Source organism: Chelonoidis abingdonii, chromosome 1 (genome assembly GCF_003597395.2).
Source record: "Chelonoidis abingdonii isolate Lonesome George chromosome 1, CheloAbing_2.0, whole genome shotgun sequence".
Classification (NCBI taxonomy): domain Eukaryota; kingdom Metazoa; phylum Chordata; order Testudines; family Testudinidae; genus Chelonoidis; species Chelonoidis abingdonii.
In genome coordinates, this window is record NC_133769.1 from 262073119 (window position 1) to 262088617 (window position 15499).

The 15499-nt window shown below is 42.3% G+C and overlaps 1 protein-coding gene across 1 annotated transcript in view; it reads left to right on the forward strand.

Annotated features, from left to right (window-relative positions):
* Positions 1-1613: 1613 nt before the first annotated feature.
* The window catches only part of CARS2 (cysteinyl-tRNA synthetase 2, mitochondrial), a 55164-nt gene continuing 41278 nt past the window's right edge, over positions 1614-15499 (forward strand). Inside the window, exons 1-3 of the mRNA XM_032764965.2 lie at positions 1614-2189; positions 2483-2533; positions 11170-11287. Of these exons, the coding sequence (XP_032620856.1) occupies positions 1816-2189; positions 2483-2533; positions 11170-11287 (543 nt within the window). The 5' untranslated portion in view covers positions 1614-1815. The remainder of the gene's footprint in view (positions 2190-2482; positions 2534-11169; positions 11288-15499) is intronic.

Below are 15499 nucleotides of genomic sequence, written 5' to 3' on the forward strand. Positions count from 1 at the left end.
AACTGAAAAAAAAAACACTTCAATTCTAGCACACCCTAGGGCAGGGATTGGCAACATTCTGCACGCTGCTCACAAGGGTAAGTACTGCTGGGTCAGTTTGTTTACCTTCTGCGTCCACAGGTTCAGCCGATCGCGGCTCCCATTGGCTGCGGTTCGTCGCTCCAAGCCAATGGGGGCGGCAGGAAGCGGTGCAGGCCTAGGCCAAGGGATGTGTCATCTGCTGCTTCCCGCCGCCCTCATTGGCCTGGGGTGGCAAACCGCATCCAATGGGAGCCACGACTCCACCCCTGCTCCTCCCCCACCCCCAACATCTCCTGCACACTGCTGAAGAGGACTGGGTGCAGGGTCTCGTGGTGTTTACTGTGGCTCCCATTGGCTAGGGGCTGCAAGGACCTGGTGGCCGCTTCTAGGAGTCACATGGAGCTAGGGAAGGCAGGGAGCCTGCCTTAGCCTTGGGCCTGGGCACCTTTTCGACTGGGTGTTCCGGTGAGAAACCGGAGCCTGGCAACCCTAACGGACACTTATTCCAGTCTAAACTAAACTGAAATAAACAGTTTAAGTAGATCATGAACAAGATTCAGATAAACTGAAATAAATCACTTTTAATTCAAATTGAGTGTTCACACAAGGGTTTGCAACAGTTTAAGAAAATTGATTAAAAAGACAATTTAGGTTCAACTCAGACAACTTTCTCATGTATACAAGGCCTTTGTAAAGTTTACCTGTCCTGAAAATTTGACAAAAATAAAGCTATTGTACTAATACTTAGCATTTATATATTTTATTCAAATTGTTTGAAACTGATTTATTAATCTTAATTAAATAAAAGCTTCTCCAAATCTAAGAGGAAGGATAGTCCAGTGTTTGGGGTGTTACCTGGGGAGCTGGGAGACCCAAGTTTATTTTTCAGCCCTTATGTGACCTTGAGCAAATTACTTAATCTCTTCGTACCTCAGTTTCCCCAACCATACAATGGTGGGGGGAGGGTAAGAGCACTTCCCTGCCTCACAAGCGTACTGCAAGTCTAAATATATTATAGATTATGAGCCACTATGATGGGGGTGGGGGGCGCACACACGCAGATCCACTTCCTTTGTTAGATATAAAGTAGGCTCTCATCCTGCGAACCTTTAGGCACGTGCTTAACTTTAAGTAGGTGAGCAGATTACAGGCGAAAGTGCAGGTAGCAACGTTTTTTACCGCAAGGGCAAGTCTAACCCCCCCCGTCCTTCCTATGTCCAGGCGGGTACGGCCGCTGCTGAGGCGCTGGAAGTTTCCCCTGCGAGCCCAGCTGGAGGAGAGCGAACCAGGCTCCGCTGCAGCATCAGCAGCAGAGCCCCAGGCGGCCCGGCTGGGTGCCCCGTGCTGCTCTCCCCGAGTCCATCCGGCGCTGGGACAGAGCCCCAGAGCCAGGGCCGGCTCTAGCAATTTCGCCGCCCCAAGCACGGCAGCACGTCGCTGGGGGCGCTCTGCCGCTCCCCGATCCCGCGGCTCCAGTGGCCCTGCCGCAGCCGTTTCTGCGGAGGGGCCGATGGTCCCGCGGCTCTGGTGGAGCTGCCGGAAGCGTGTTTGCGGCAGCTCCACCGGAGCCGCCTGCTACCCTCCCGCAACAGGCAGCGCGCCGGCCGGAGCACGCGCTTGGCGCGCTGTGGCCTGGAGCCAGCCCGGCCCAGACCCCTCCCCTTCCTGCCGCTCGGGCTGTAGCTACACCACTCCCTCCCTGTCCCCGGCACAGGCGCTGCGGCTGCTGTAGCTACACCCGGCGCGGGTTGTGCCGCGGCCGCAGCTCCGCCTCCAGCCGAGACGCCCCAGCCCATGGGGAGCGGGCGCCGCTCTCCCCGCTCAGCCGGAGCCTGCAGCTTGGCGAGCCCCGCGCGGAGCTCTCGCCGCTCCGAGGGTGGTGGCGCTGCGCGGGCGAGCATGCTGCAAGCGCGGCTGGCTCCCAGGCTGGCCGCTGCCTCCCGCTGCCTGCGCTCCGCGAGCTGGGGAGCGCTCCCCGTGGCAGCCGGCCGAGGGGCTGGTGCGGAGGCCGGGCTGGCGCGGAGTCAGGCCTCCCCGCCGAGGTGTTGCTCTGGCGTCAGGAGGAAGTGGATCAGACCCACAGGCCGGGATACCGGGATCCAGACCTACAACAGCCTGAGCAGAAGCAAAGAACCCTTAATACTGGCCAATGCAGGAGTGGCGACCTGGTAGCGATTTAAATAGCATTAACCAGTGGGCAGCCCAATACAAAATATAAAAGGTTATACTCTAGCCCTCTACAAATAATGCTGCTGGTGAGATCAGGGGGAGGGCCTGTCAGTGTTCCCTTGCTTTTAAACTGATTGCAAAGGGATCTATCCTGCACAGCTGATCACTTTACTGTGATACTCAGTTTGCTTAATGTATCTATTTTTAGTTGTCCATAGCAGCAGGTAACATGTCAAACAGCTTTTGACTGTTTTATGATTTGTTCTTCACTAGCTCTTCACTTTGTTCACAGGTATAGTTGTGGGCCAACAGTGTATGATCATGCACACCTGGGGCATGCTTGGTGAGTTGTTTTAAAATTCTAGGAGGAAGACTCTGCATTAATGTTCTATGATGTCAGGTGATTGACTGCAGGGTAGGACTAGAAGAAAGCTAAGGTATGTCTATGCAGTAGTTAAACACTGACTCAGGCTCCAGTGCTCTGGCTGTGGGGTTGTTTAATTGTGAAATAGATGTTCAGGTTCGGGCTGGAGCGCAGGGTCCCAGAACCGGGCACCAGTCTGAGTCCAGATGTCTACACTGCAGTTAAAGAGCCCTGTGCCTGAGCCCGTGAGCCCAAGTTGGCTGACATGGGCCTGTCACAGGTTTTTAATTGCAGTGTAGACAAATCTCTAGTGTCCAACAGTCCTGGACAACCAACATCCTGAGGTAGGTGAATGAAATGTAATTGCTATCCAAAGGACAAGCTGCTCTTCTTCACCTAAGAAAGATGGTGCCTCTTACCAGAGACAGAAAATAAAGCTAGCATCATGCAATTGTTTCCTGGTGAAGTCTATTCAACAGTGAAACAAATGGCTGGTTTTGGTTCAGAGGAGCTGCTTGGCAACTGCCCTATCCTGTTCATTTGCTAAATTCTTCCTCTGGGAGTTGGACTTCTGGACATTGCTGATTACATGCTACAGGGTTGGAATTCAACATGACATTGAGAAATTAGAGAATTGGTCTGAAATCAACAAGATGAAATTCAACAAGGACAATTGCAAAGTACTACAGTAAGGGTATGTTTATACTTAAAATGCTACAGTGGCACGGCAGCATCACTTACATGTAGACATTCCCTACACCGACAGGAGGTGTTCTCCTGGCAGCGTAGCTAATCCACTTCCCCGAAAGGCGGTAGCTAGGTCAAGGAAAGAATTCTTCCATTGACCTAGCACTGTCTATGTGCGGAGTTAAGTCATCAACTGTGCTGGTCAGCGGTGTGGATTTTCCACACCACTGAGTGACCAGTAGTTAAGCCAATTTAATTTTCTAGTATAGACAAGGCCTTAGGAATTAAAAAATCAAATGTACGAGAACAAAATGGGGAATAGCTGGCCAGGTGGTTGTACTGCTGAAAAGGATCGGGGGGTTATAGAAGATCAGAAATTGAACATGAATCAACAATATGATGCAGTTGTGAAAAAGGCTAATATTGTGTGATGCATTAACAGGCGAGTCATATGTAAGACACAGGAGGTAATTGACCTCTGCTTCGCACTGGTGAGGTCTCAGCTGGAGTACTGTGTCCAGTCCTGGGCGCTACACTTAGGAAAGTTGTGGGCAAACTGGAGAGACTCTAGAAAAGATCAACAAAAATGATAAAAGGTCTAGAAAACTTGACCTAGGAGAAAAGGTTAAAAAAATGGGGCCTGTTTCATCTCAAAAAAAGAAAAATGAGGGGGGACCTGATAAATCTTCAAATATATTATAAAGAGGATGGTGATCTATTGTTGCCCACTGAAGGCAGGGCAAGAAATAATGGGCTTCATCTGCAGTAAGGGAGATTCAGGTTAGATATTAGGAAAATCTTTGTAACTGTAAGGATAATTAAGCTCTGGAATAGTCTTCCAAGGGAGATTGTGGAGTCCCCATCACTGGAGGTTTCTAAGAAGAAATTGGACAAGCACCTGTGTCAGGCATGTCTAGATTTACTTGGTCCTCCCTCAGTGCAGGTGGTTGGACTGGATGACTTCCAGCTCTGTATTTCTATGTTGTATGCTGTTTTCCAGAGTGGAGCTGGGCGTACAGCTGCCATTGGTAGCATTTACTGTACAAAGAAACAGAAGGAGAAGGTCTGTTGTCTATTTTAGCACTCAGTCAGACATATACTAGTTAGTCAATACATCCGGTGTTTTCAAGTTCTGATCAGTTTGGCAGTTTGTTCCTATAGAGGGGAAAACGTTTTTTTGTATATATTTTCATTTATACAATTTTGGATCATACCTGCAGAATGTGACAATTATACATAATACATGAACTTTAATTTGCTAGACAGTTCCATATCAATCTGTCTTAAACATTTTGGAAGAAGAGCAGCAGATATGACGCATGTAATTTGGATTAAAAAAATGAATAAATGCTTAAGAATAAACTGCTTGAAGTACATGTTTACTAAACGCCTCTGTGCAGACAAGTTAAAGACCGTTAGATTTCTATAAGCAGCTCTTTTGATCACATTACATACGAACATAGGCTGCGAGAATGATTTCTCCCTTTCATTTGGCTTGGTTACTGTGTCAGCACTTAGAAAAAACCGTATGGGGCTGTTAGCCTTGTAAAAGGACATTTTTAAGGTTGGTAGGTTCAAAAATTCTTTTTTTCTCTTTAAACTGTTTGAAAAGCCAGTGTGACTTATTTTTTCCTCCCTATAAAAAATTCATTGCCTTTTGTTTTATAAAACCAAAGCACACAAACCTGCCAACACTTCAAAATTCACTAACAGCTTTATAGTGGTAAACCAGTTTGTGTGTGTAGGATCGGAGGATGGAGGCAACTGTAAAGGAAGCATTTCATCTTTTAAAAAAATAGATTTAAGGCATATGATAACTGCTAGTGTGAGCCAGAGAGACTCTAGGGGCCTCGAGTTGCCAGTCCTGCAATTGTACGGTAGACAAAACTCTTGCTGATTTGGAAGTTTAGCTTTCATCTGTACTGCAGGAGCAGGAGAAGAATACGTATAGCTTGGACAGGAACTGTGGATATGATCTTAGATTTTCTAGACAGCTTGTTTCAATTTTGGAGTGGAGTTACCTCCACTGGTGGCGAGAGGGTAGTTTATTGTATGGTTACATTCAATTTAGGGTTTTTCTCTGAGAGAGTGAACACATCACTTTCAAGCTTCCAAGAGATCAGTACAAACAATAATATGATGTGCTGGTACTGCAGAAATAACTTTGAAAAATACCTTAACTGTGTTAAAGAAAGAATGCTACTAGCTCTGCTAAAAACTGGGTGTGCTGAATATCTGCAACTCCCACTGAAGACAATGGAAGTTGCAAGTGCTCAGCAGCTCTTATGGTTCATGCCTATGATACTCAAAATCATAAGTGCTGGAACTAGGAGTGCTGTTGCACCCCCTGGCTTGAAGTAGTAATGACAACCCAAATACATGGTTTCTGCCTTCCGTACCTCCATTATAAAAGTTGTGCCGGCGCCACTGCTTAACACAGAGTGTATTGCATCTTACTCCATCTCGGAGGAAACGTGTCTTTCAGGTCATGGTTAGTGGTATGAATGTCAAATGCCACTTAATATTGTAAATATTTCTTCTTAGCTTATGCTGCCTCACTGACTTTGACTATGTTCTTTCTTTGAACCCGTTGTGTTGCATTTCCCTCAGTGTTTAGCTGTGGCAGGAACTGAGAGGAGAATTATAATATTGATTTCTATGTGTCTCATGTAGAAATGCAGATTTTGAAATACTAAGTGTCCAGACATAGAACTGGCAACCTCTCCTTTTTGCACTCCCAATACTTGTGTTGCTGTATTTTTGTGTGTTTATTGCTGTAGTTTTCCATCCTTTCTGTAACTTTCTAACAGGGTTTTAATAATCTGGATAGCTAATAAATGTCAGAAAATCAGGAAACCATACATGAATTATTTTTAATTAATACCTAGTATGGAATATGATTATTTTTTAACTTCCAAATAACCCTATTTTTAGTTCTACAGATTGTTGGGGAAGAGGGTTATCAGAATATAAATCATTGACACTGTTCATTTTGGAAGAATAGCTTAAAATGTCATTGTTCAAGAAAATTATTAACCTTGCTATATCAATAAACTTCTTTACTCCACCAGTATCTCATTCTAGGCTCTTCTTCAAGTGTTTTTTTCCCTCTGGGGTACTTAGGGTGACCAGTCAGCAAATGTGAAAAACCGGGACGGGTGGGGGGTAATAGGAGCCTGTATAAGAAAAAGACCCCAAAATCGGGACTGTCCTTCTAAAATCAGGACAGCTGGTCACCCTGGGGGCGGGGGGCGGGAGTGGCTCTCCACCTCTTTCATGTTAATCCCGCATTACAACATAAGGTTTTAGAACCCTTCTCCCATCTAATTGTAACAAATGGGAGTATCACTGCACACCCCTGAAACCTGTTTGGGACCCGCAGGTTGGGAACCCATGCTCTAGGTTTTGAGAGTAGGGAAGTAAATGTCAATAGAATGCAAATAGCAAAAGGCAGTATCTAGTAATGGCCTGGGAGGAGGAAACCCATAATTTTCCAGAAAGTTATATTTTAATATAGCTTTTGTGTGTCAGCTTCTAAGGTACTTTAGCATGGGTGAATACCTTCTTTTAGTTCAGTGGAATACCAAAACATACACTATAGTAGCTCATTCTTAACTTGATATCCCATATAACTTTCGCATAGTGAATTATATTGGATCTCAAGGTAGAAATTGCTACTGTTTCTTTTCTTATTATTATCCCAGTTCCTTCTTACCCCTATTATCTGTTTCTGCACATATGTCACTCTTCTAGTGCAAACCCTAAATAGTCAGGCATTGTACTAGAAACTAAATGTGGGGCAGAATGTTTAATATTCATGGACTTTGTTAAAACAATGCACAACTAATTTACCGATCTACTGCACAACTAATGCATAAATTCTGTGGGCTAGAATAGCAGGAACCAACACAGTGTATCCCCAGTTAGGGATTTGGGAGCCTCTGGATCTGTATATGTACTTCTTCTGTGGCCCTTCTTTTTTCCACCACCACTTATTCAGAGATGGTGAGGAGGCAGTTCTGCATGTCTGCTCTTCCCATTCATCTCTCCTCCCTCCCTCCCTGGACAGGTCTAAAGTTGAACAGGCCCTTTACAACTCGGGGAATTTCACCTTGTTTTGGTCTCTCTTTTCTGATTATCTGTCTAATATATCCATCTATCCTTTTTGTCCTCTTCTCTCTGCTGCCCTTTGCAAGAAGGGGAATGTGGGAGTTCCTGATTTACCTTCTCTATATTATTCATTTTTTCATGTACCTATTTTTGTCCCCTCTCTGAACTAAACAGCTCCAGTCTTCCATATAAGTAAAAAGTGAAAGTTTCACCATGCCTTTAATCATCTTAATATCCCATCTTTGAAATCTACCTCTTTCCCCCTTTTTTTGTTGTTGTTGTTATATAGGGTAACTAGAACTGAACACAGCATTCAAAGTATGGGTGCACTATTGATTACATGGCTGCATTACAATCTCTACCCCATTCCTTTTGCTTTTTCATATATTGTTTGTTCTGTTGACTTCAGCTGTACAGAGGGCTTTCATTGAACTGGCCACAATGTCACTGATGGCTTTTTCTGAGCTGTTATGGGCTAATTTAAAATTCACTAACATGTATGAGTAATTCAAATGATTCTTTCCAATGTGTGAGGAATACTTGTGGCATCTTAGAGACTAACAATTTTACCTGAGCATAAGCTTTCGTGGGCTAAAGCCCACTTCATCAGATGCATGCAGTGTAAAATACAGTAGGAAGATATATATATACACAGAGAACATGAAAAAATGGGTGTTGCCATACCAACTCTAATGAGACTAATCGATTAAGGTCAGCTATTATAAGCAGGAGGGAAAAAAAAACTTCTGTAGTGATAATCGGGATGGCCCATTTCAAACAGTCAAAATATTTCAAACATCAAAAATAGACTCCAAGGAGAAACTGCAGAACTAGAAATAATTTGCAAACTGGACACCATTAAATTAGGTTTGAATAAAGACTGGGAGTGGATGACTCATTACACAAATTAAAAACTAATTTTCCATGTTAATTTTTCCCCTGTTGTTACTCACACCTTCTTGTCAATGGTTTGAAATGGGCCATCCTGATTATCACTACAGAGGTTTTTTTTTCTCCTTCTGATAATAGCCATCCTTAATTGATTAGTCTCGTTAGAGTTGGTATGGCAACACCCATTTTTTCATGTCTTCTCTGTGTGTGTATGTATGTGTATATGTGTGTATATAATATACCTACAGTATTTTCCACTGTGTGCATCTGGTGAAGTGGGTTTTAGCCCACAAAAGCTTATGCTCAAATTAATTTGTTAGTCTCTAAGATGCTGCAAGTACTCCTTGTTCTTTTTGCTGATACAGACTAACACGGCTACCACTCTGACACCTGTTTCCAACGTGCATAACTTTGCACTGGTTCTTATGCCTTCACATTGCCCAATTGCCTTGCTTGGTTAGGTATAACTTAAGCATTAATTTGACTAAGATGGCAGGATTCTTTTAATTTCTCTCTGTAGTTGGCTCTGCTTGTAGATTGCTTCTGCTCTAGACCCCTGCTTCCACAGCTGCTGGTCAGTCATCTGCTGCTGAAGGAGGTTCATGTGGAAGGCAGTTGATTAGAAAGCATGGGGAGGCATCCAGGCCGATAATGTACGAGTGAGACCCGCCACTTCTAGCAGCATGAAGAGAAATGCTGCTGTCACTGTGGCTCTGTTTAAACCGTTTGTGGTCCCTAAAGTTGTATTTTAACTCTTTTAAAAATCAAAATTATTTTTTTGAAGAGTAAGGATGCCATTTTATTACTTGGATTCTTCAAACAAGCTTCTGTTTTTCCTCTTTTTAAACTACGACAGACACAACTAATGAAGGAAGTAATGGCACAGATACAGAAGTGAATTAACAATGGAAATGAGATGATCATCTGCAGGGGGGATTTGAAAAGAATGACTTTACATTTCCCCTGCCCCCTACAAACAAACGACCCTTTTATTTACTGTGCAGCGGCCCCCAGGTGTCAGAACCAGGGTCCTGTGCACATTTGTACGGAGCATGTGCCCCCATTTAAGAGAATTGCTGTTAAGGGGTCAAAATGTAACCTGGATTTTAAACACTGACTTCTGAAATTTTATCAGTTTGCTGACATGAGGGTTTCAGCTTGGCTAGGATCCAGCTTCTCATCTGAGTGATTCCTAGCAATAATAATCCCAAGAGCTGGGTTCTTTTCTGTGCCACCCTTTGACTCTCTGCTTTCTTCTAGTCAGCATGTTGCTATTGAAGAATAAAAGAATCCTGCTCCCTGAAATGCCAAGGTTTCTGCATGTTTCTTCTAAAAACAAAGTAGCGGTGTATAGCAGGGAACAGGGCAACGTTCATATGTGCACTAGCAAAGAAAACCACAGAGCTGGTGGATTTAATTTTAAGCATTTTGACATTGATGGTGATTCTTTTATTGATAGTGAAATGGACTGAGAGGGCTCTGGCGTATTTTGGTGGACTAATACCACAACATTTTTATATTATTAGACTCTTACTTAGAATTAGCCAGGGATTCATTAACGTGATCTGTTTCTTAGTTGTATATGCTACCTTTTCAAAGATATGTTTTAGTATGGCATAATTCAAGCAAATAACAGTGCTTTTCTCCACGTGTTATTCAAATATGACATTTGTGATGTATAATGTGGGGCGGAGAATTTTTGGGAAGGCATTGTGTTATCACCATCACATCCAGGCAGCTAAGTGAAAGGTGCAAATACATCTGCAAAGTTAATTGAGCTTTGTTAATTTTGCAGACACAGTAAACACAGTCTCCAGTTTGTTCAGCATGCTGGATGGAATGGAAAATGTAGATTTGTGAATTTCCTTCTGGACCCAGTCCTGTGAGGTACTGAATGCTCACAACTGCCTTTGACGTCAATGGGAGCTGTAGGTGCTCATCACCTTGCAGATCTGCGCCCTTTCCTGAGATGCTGCTGCTGCTGTTGCTTAGCCTTTCTGAAATAACTGTCCTTTACTGAGTCCAAAGACATTTCTTTGGAAGTCTGACCTGAGATTCTTACAGTAGCAAATGGCATCATAGCATATCAGGGTTGGAAGGGACCTCAGAAGGTCATCTAGTCTAACTCCCTGCTCAAAACAGGACCAATCCCCAGACAGATTTTTGCCCGGATCCCTAAATGGCTCCCTCAAGAATTGCACTCACAACCCTGGGTTTAGCAGGCCAGTGCTCAAACCACTGAGCTATTCATCCCCCAATGGATTTTGTTAAAACAATATATTTGTCCTGAAGTTCGTGAATAGTTTAAAATGGTTGCTTCTCAAACATTTGGAAAAACTGTTGCCTGGTATCCAAAAAGACCTGTGTTGTTGTATAAATAAAACTATTTGCGTGCTATATTGGTGTAACTGAGGTCAGTGCTTATTTAGCTGATCCCATACAACTTTATTTGGAACATATTTGTACTGATTTCTTTTTTTAATTCTGTGTTGTAGTACCTGAAAAAAGGAGTGTTTCAGAATGTGAATGAGGTATTAGTGGTTTTAGAAACTGAGTATGGAGTATTGTGAGTGTGATGTTCATTTTAGTGGTAAGCCTTTAGGTTAACACAATCTCACTTCACTATATTGTTTTAAAGAGATGAAGAAAAGAAAAGAAACACTTCAGAAAGTTTGATGTAATGTGTCACTAGTACCAGAAGAGGGTAGACTGAGATTTGCATAACTTCTTTACAGAATGTAACTAGTTCTGGAGTAGCATTTTGTATATATTCTCTCTTTCTAAAGGCTATCATTGTTCTCTCTCTCTTTCACTTTCATTATTAGGCCATTCAGAGCTTCTGTATGAGTGATTTTTGCTGTTTACTAATTTTATTTAGATTTATTACCAATAATACACATTTAAAAGCCTTTCTTTTTCTTTTTCAGTTCCTATGTTAGATTTGATATTATTCGAAGAATAATAACTAAAGTTTTTGGAAACCAAGTAGTCATGGCGATGGGGGTTACAGACATAGATGACAAAATAATTAAAAGAGCCAATGAGGTAAATATATGATGTTTACTTTGACAAAAGCTTATAGTGTTTAATGTACTGAGTAGTCTTGGACAACAACCTTGATTTTGTTACTGTTTTTAAAAATCACTTGCTAATTGTTTCCTGGGCTCTCAACTCATGGGCTAGTAGAGGCTGAGAATCTGGCAGAGCTGGCATATATAGCTCTGTGAAGGAGGCAGTGTATAAAGTTGTTCCTCAATGAGATATAGGTACAACAAATGCCATAGCATTGGCTACAAAGGCAACCCTACTTAGTCTTCTGCTAGAAGGACCATTTTTGCAATACAAGGTTGTTGGGAAAAGTGGAAAGTCATTGGGGCTCTCCTTCAAGTTGAGGAGTTGTCTTAACCCCTCTCAGTCCTAGGTGGAAAATATTAACCAATGAACTTTGGAGAGTTGTCCATAGTAGCTGCTGTTTTACAGAAATTATCTAACCTGTCGCTATTAGCCTTGGAATTGGTCATTAAAGAAGATGGTTGTTCTGTAAATAATCATGGAGTTTCCATCAAATCAAGTTGCAGGCGCTCAGCATCTCTCAAGTGTCTACCTGGAAGGGTCTAGTTGTATAATGAAATGGACTGAGAGGGCTGTGTTGTATTTTGGTCGAGTAACACCACAAATTTTTTGTATTATTGGAACATTACCTAGAACTAGGCAAGGATTCACTGACATGGGTCTGTCTCTCAGTTGTATATGTGCTACCTTTCTTAATGGTTTCCAAGGCCCTGAACTCAAATGGGTCTATTCACAAGCTTAACATGAAGGATATCATAGACTGTCAGTGTTGGAAGAGACCTCAGGAGGTCATTTATTCCAACCCCCTGCTCAATGCAGGACCGATTCCCCAACTAAATCCCTAAATGGCCCCCTCAAGGGTTGAACTCACAACCCTGGGTTTAGCAGGCCAATGCTCAAACCACTGAGCTGTCCCTCCCCCTATGTATAAGTCTTTACAGTGGTGGGATCCTAGATTGCTAGAGTAAAGGTAGTTAATAACTTTCCTGAAGTTTTCACTGTTGTCTCATGGCTGTTGGCTAAATTAAAAGCTTTGACTGTAAACTGCTCTCAGTGGGATGCTAATCAATTCAATTTTACCAACTGAGCTTAGTGAATTGTCATTCTACCTCTTTTTCTGCTTGGTAAAATCCTTATCAGATCATAAAATGTTAATAATATACAGCTAAATTGTGAATGCTAATTATTTTTTGAAAGATTTAAATTGAGGTTTTTGGGTTTTAAAACCTGGTGGCTCCTGCCTTCTGGAACACAAGGGAATCTGTCACAATAGATCTCAGCTGCAAACTGCATGTTCTTTTCCTGATGTGAGATATATTGTGACAGTTCATACAAAAATAACATTTAATAATTACAAGGAAAAAAATCCATTTTTTAAACTATTATTCACAGTAAATATAGAGAGTTTTCTCATACTGGTTTTGTTATTCTTTTGATAAAATAAGTTTTTGCTCATTCTTATTCTTTCCCTTAGGAATATTTTTTTCTTGATGGCTGCAGGCCAGTGCTTTAACATATGACCTACATTTAAAATGTGTGCGTGTCTGTCTTGAGAATTTTTCTTTCATAAGAGCATCATGGTGCTTTCTTTGGAGAAAAAGTTGACTTAATATGTTTAAAAGAATTCTGGTTCCTTTGCTCCAGTCTTTTGTCAAGATTGAAGTCTGCGCTTTGAAGTAGTTTTAGCAGTCAAAACTTTTATAACTATGCTAAACAAGTCTGATCCTTTTATTCTATTTTTACCAAGTCTTATATGTTCTACTTTGAGGGATGTTTTTTACAGTTAGTAGAACAGTGGCATGCTGAAGTCTCCTCACCATTTTATGGGTATTTATAGAGGAGGAGGTGTTAGAGTGGCCATCAGTAACAAATCCTGTGGTTAGGACTGTAGCTTTGTCATAATACTGGATGGGAAAGTCTTTTAGGAGAGTTATGGTAGCAACAGCACAAATAATAGAAATCACACACAATTATTTAAAAATAAATCCCAGCTATGATTTGGTGATCCTTAAATGGTATTTACAGAACCAAGCCTCCGTTTAACGGACTGTGAGAACCACAATACTTCTAGATTGCTTAGCGTCTGCTTTTTCCCCTTTAGTCTTCTTCATTGGTTTAGAGCTCCAGGAAAGGCTCGTGGTCAAACAGCACCCCGAGCGCACCAGAATGTGGTGCTTTGATCCCAACTTTATAACTTCTCTAGCTACCTTTTGTGGTGTTTTTCTTTTTTTCTTTGGTGTCTTCAAAATGTTCCCATGAACATTGTCTTCAGATGCAATTAGCTTGCTCTTTATCCCCATTTGAACAATGCGTTTCTGGATAATATATCGTAAGGACATTTCTGCATTAGGAGGAGGATGTATTAGATGACCTAACAGGCCTTTTTTACATTTATTTCCTGTGATTCTTCCAGCTTTTTAAAAAAAGATATTTAATAAACACCAATCCTTGAGTGTCACTCTACAGGATGACTATCTCTTATTCAGTGGGCATTGATCATTACCATTTGTTTTCAATCCTTCAGCCAGTTTTTAGTCCGTGGGGTTAGGGTTCATATCCAAAGGAAGCGGAATTAATTTTGGAAGTAAGATTTCTTGACACTGTATCAGATGCTTTACCAAAGTCCAGATACAGGACATAATTGCATTCTCCTTCTCAATCCAAAAAGCAATTAGTTTTGTCTGGAAAGATTTGTTCTTTACGCTGTCATGCTGTTAATTACTGTTGATTCCTTCCATCCTCTAGATTTTGAACCCGATTGTTTTTCAAGTCCTGATAATGGAATACATTATAAGAGAGCCAAAGATCAATAAGCAGGTTGAGGAAGGGTACCCCCAGTGAGGTTGAGGGGCAATGCCCTTGTGAGAAGTCTTACTAATACTGAGATTCTTGTTGTGGTGCTAGCTCCTAAACCTTGTTCAGGGATTCATTTTGGAGGCTCTAGTGTCTGAAGCAACTTCTTTGTGATTCCTGGAAGGGGGAAGAAGCTTTCCTTTTACACCAAGACTTCTCTCGGCTGCAAGAGATAAGCCTCCTCTATTCTACCTCTTCTCCCGAACTCCTGGCTACTTCGATAGATAGTTCAAAAAGTGCTAAGCCAGGGATCGGCAACCTTTGGCATGTGGCCCGCCAGGGTAAGTCCCCTGGCAGGCTTGGTCGGTTAGTTTACCTGTCGCGTCCAGAGATTCGGCCAATCGTGGCTCCCACTGGTCGCGGTTCACTGCTCCAGGCCAATGGGGGTAGCAGGAAGCGGCAGCCAGCACATCCCTCAGCCTGCACCGCTTTCCGCAGCCCCCATTGGCCTGGAGCGGCGAACTGTACCCAGCGGGAGTCGGGATCGTCCAAATCTGTGGACGCAGCGGGTAAACAAACCAGCCCGGCCCGCCAGGGAGCCGCATGCCAAGGGTTACTGATCCTTGTGCTAAGCACTAGCCTGGTGAAAATCAGGCCTTTTAAAGATGTCTTAAATTAGGCATCCAAAGTCACCTTTTAAAATCTTGGCCCTAGTGCCTGCCTCTGGTTGCTTATAAAATTCCTGAATAGCATCTGCAGAATAAAACTGATATATTTCTGCTCACCTGATTCTGAATGGCAGCAATAAAATTGAATTTTGTTCTGTTAATTTCATTCTGTTGTTCCTGTCTGCCAATTCAGAAAGACAGCCTTCCACTGGTTCACATGCAGCAGATTTTTTTCCAAAACGTAAGGACTAGAAACTTAAATCTTGCAAAATTAGATGACATAGCACCTCCACTTGCCAGGGAAGGTTTTGTTCTGGTGAATTTTTCAAGCCCTGGGTATGATGAGTATTTGAGACAAATGTAATATCAAATGCAAACTGACTCTTTATTTCTGCTTCCCACTTATTTATTCACTTTTGTAAAGATCCCTGTGCCTAGCTGTCAACAGAGTCTACATTTGAAACTTGTAGATACTGTTGGAGTGTTACTATGCTTTCAAAAATATTTGACTGTCTTCAGTTCATTTCCCCAATTCCATTCACATATTTGAGGAACAGCAATGAAAAGTTGAAATATCATATTAATTGTCAATGATAAAAAATATCCTGTGTGGTGTCTGTAAGTCTCTGTTTTATAACTCTGACATATATCGGTAAGGGTTGTAAATGACTTTCTTGCACCATGAATATGAGGTAAGCTTAGCATTGGAAGTGAAGTCCCTTAC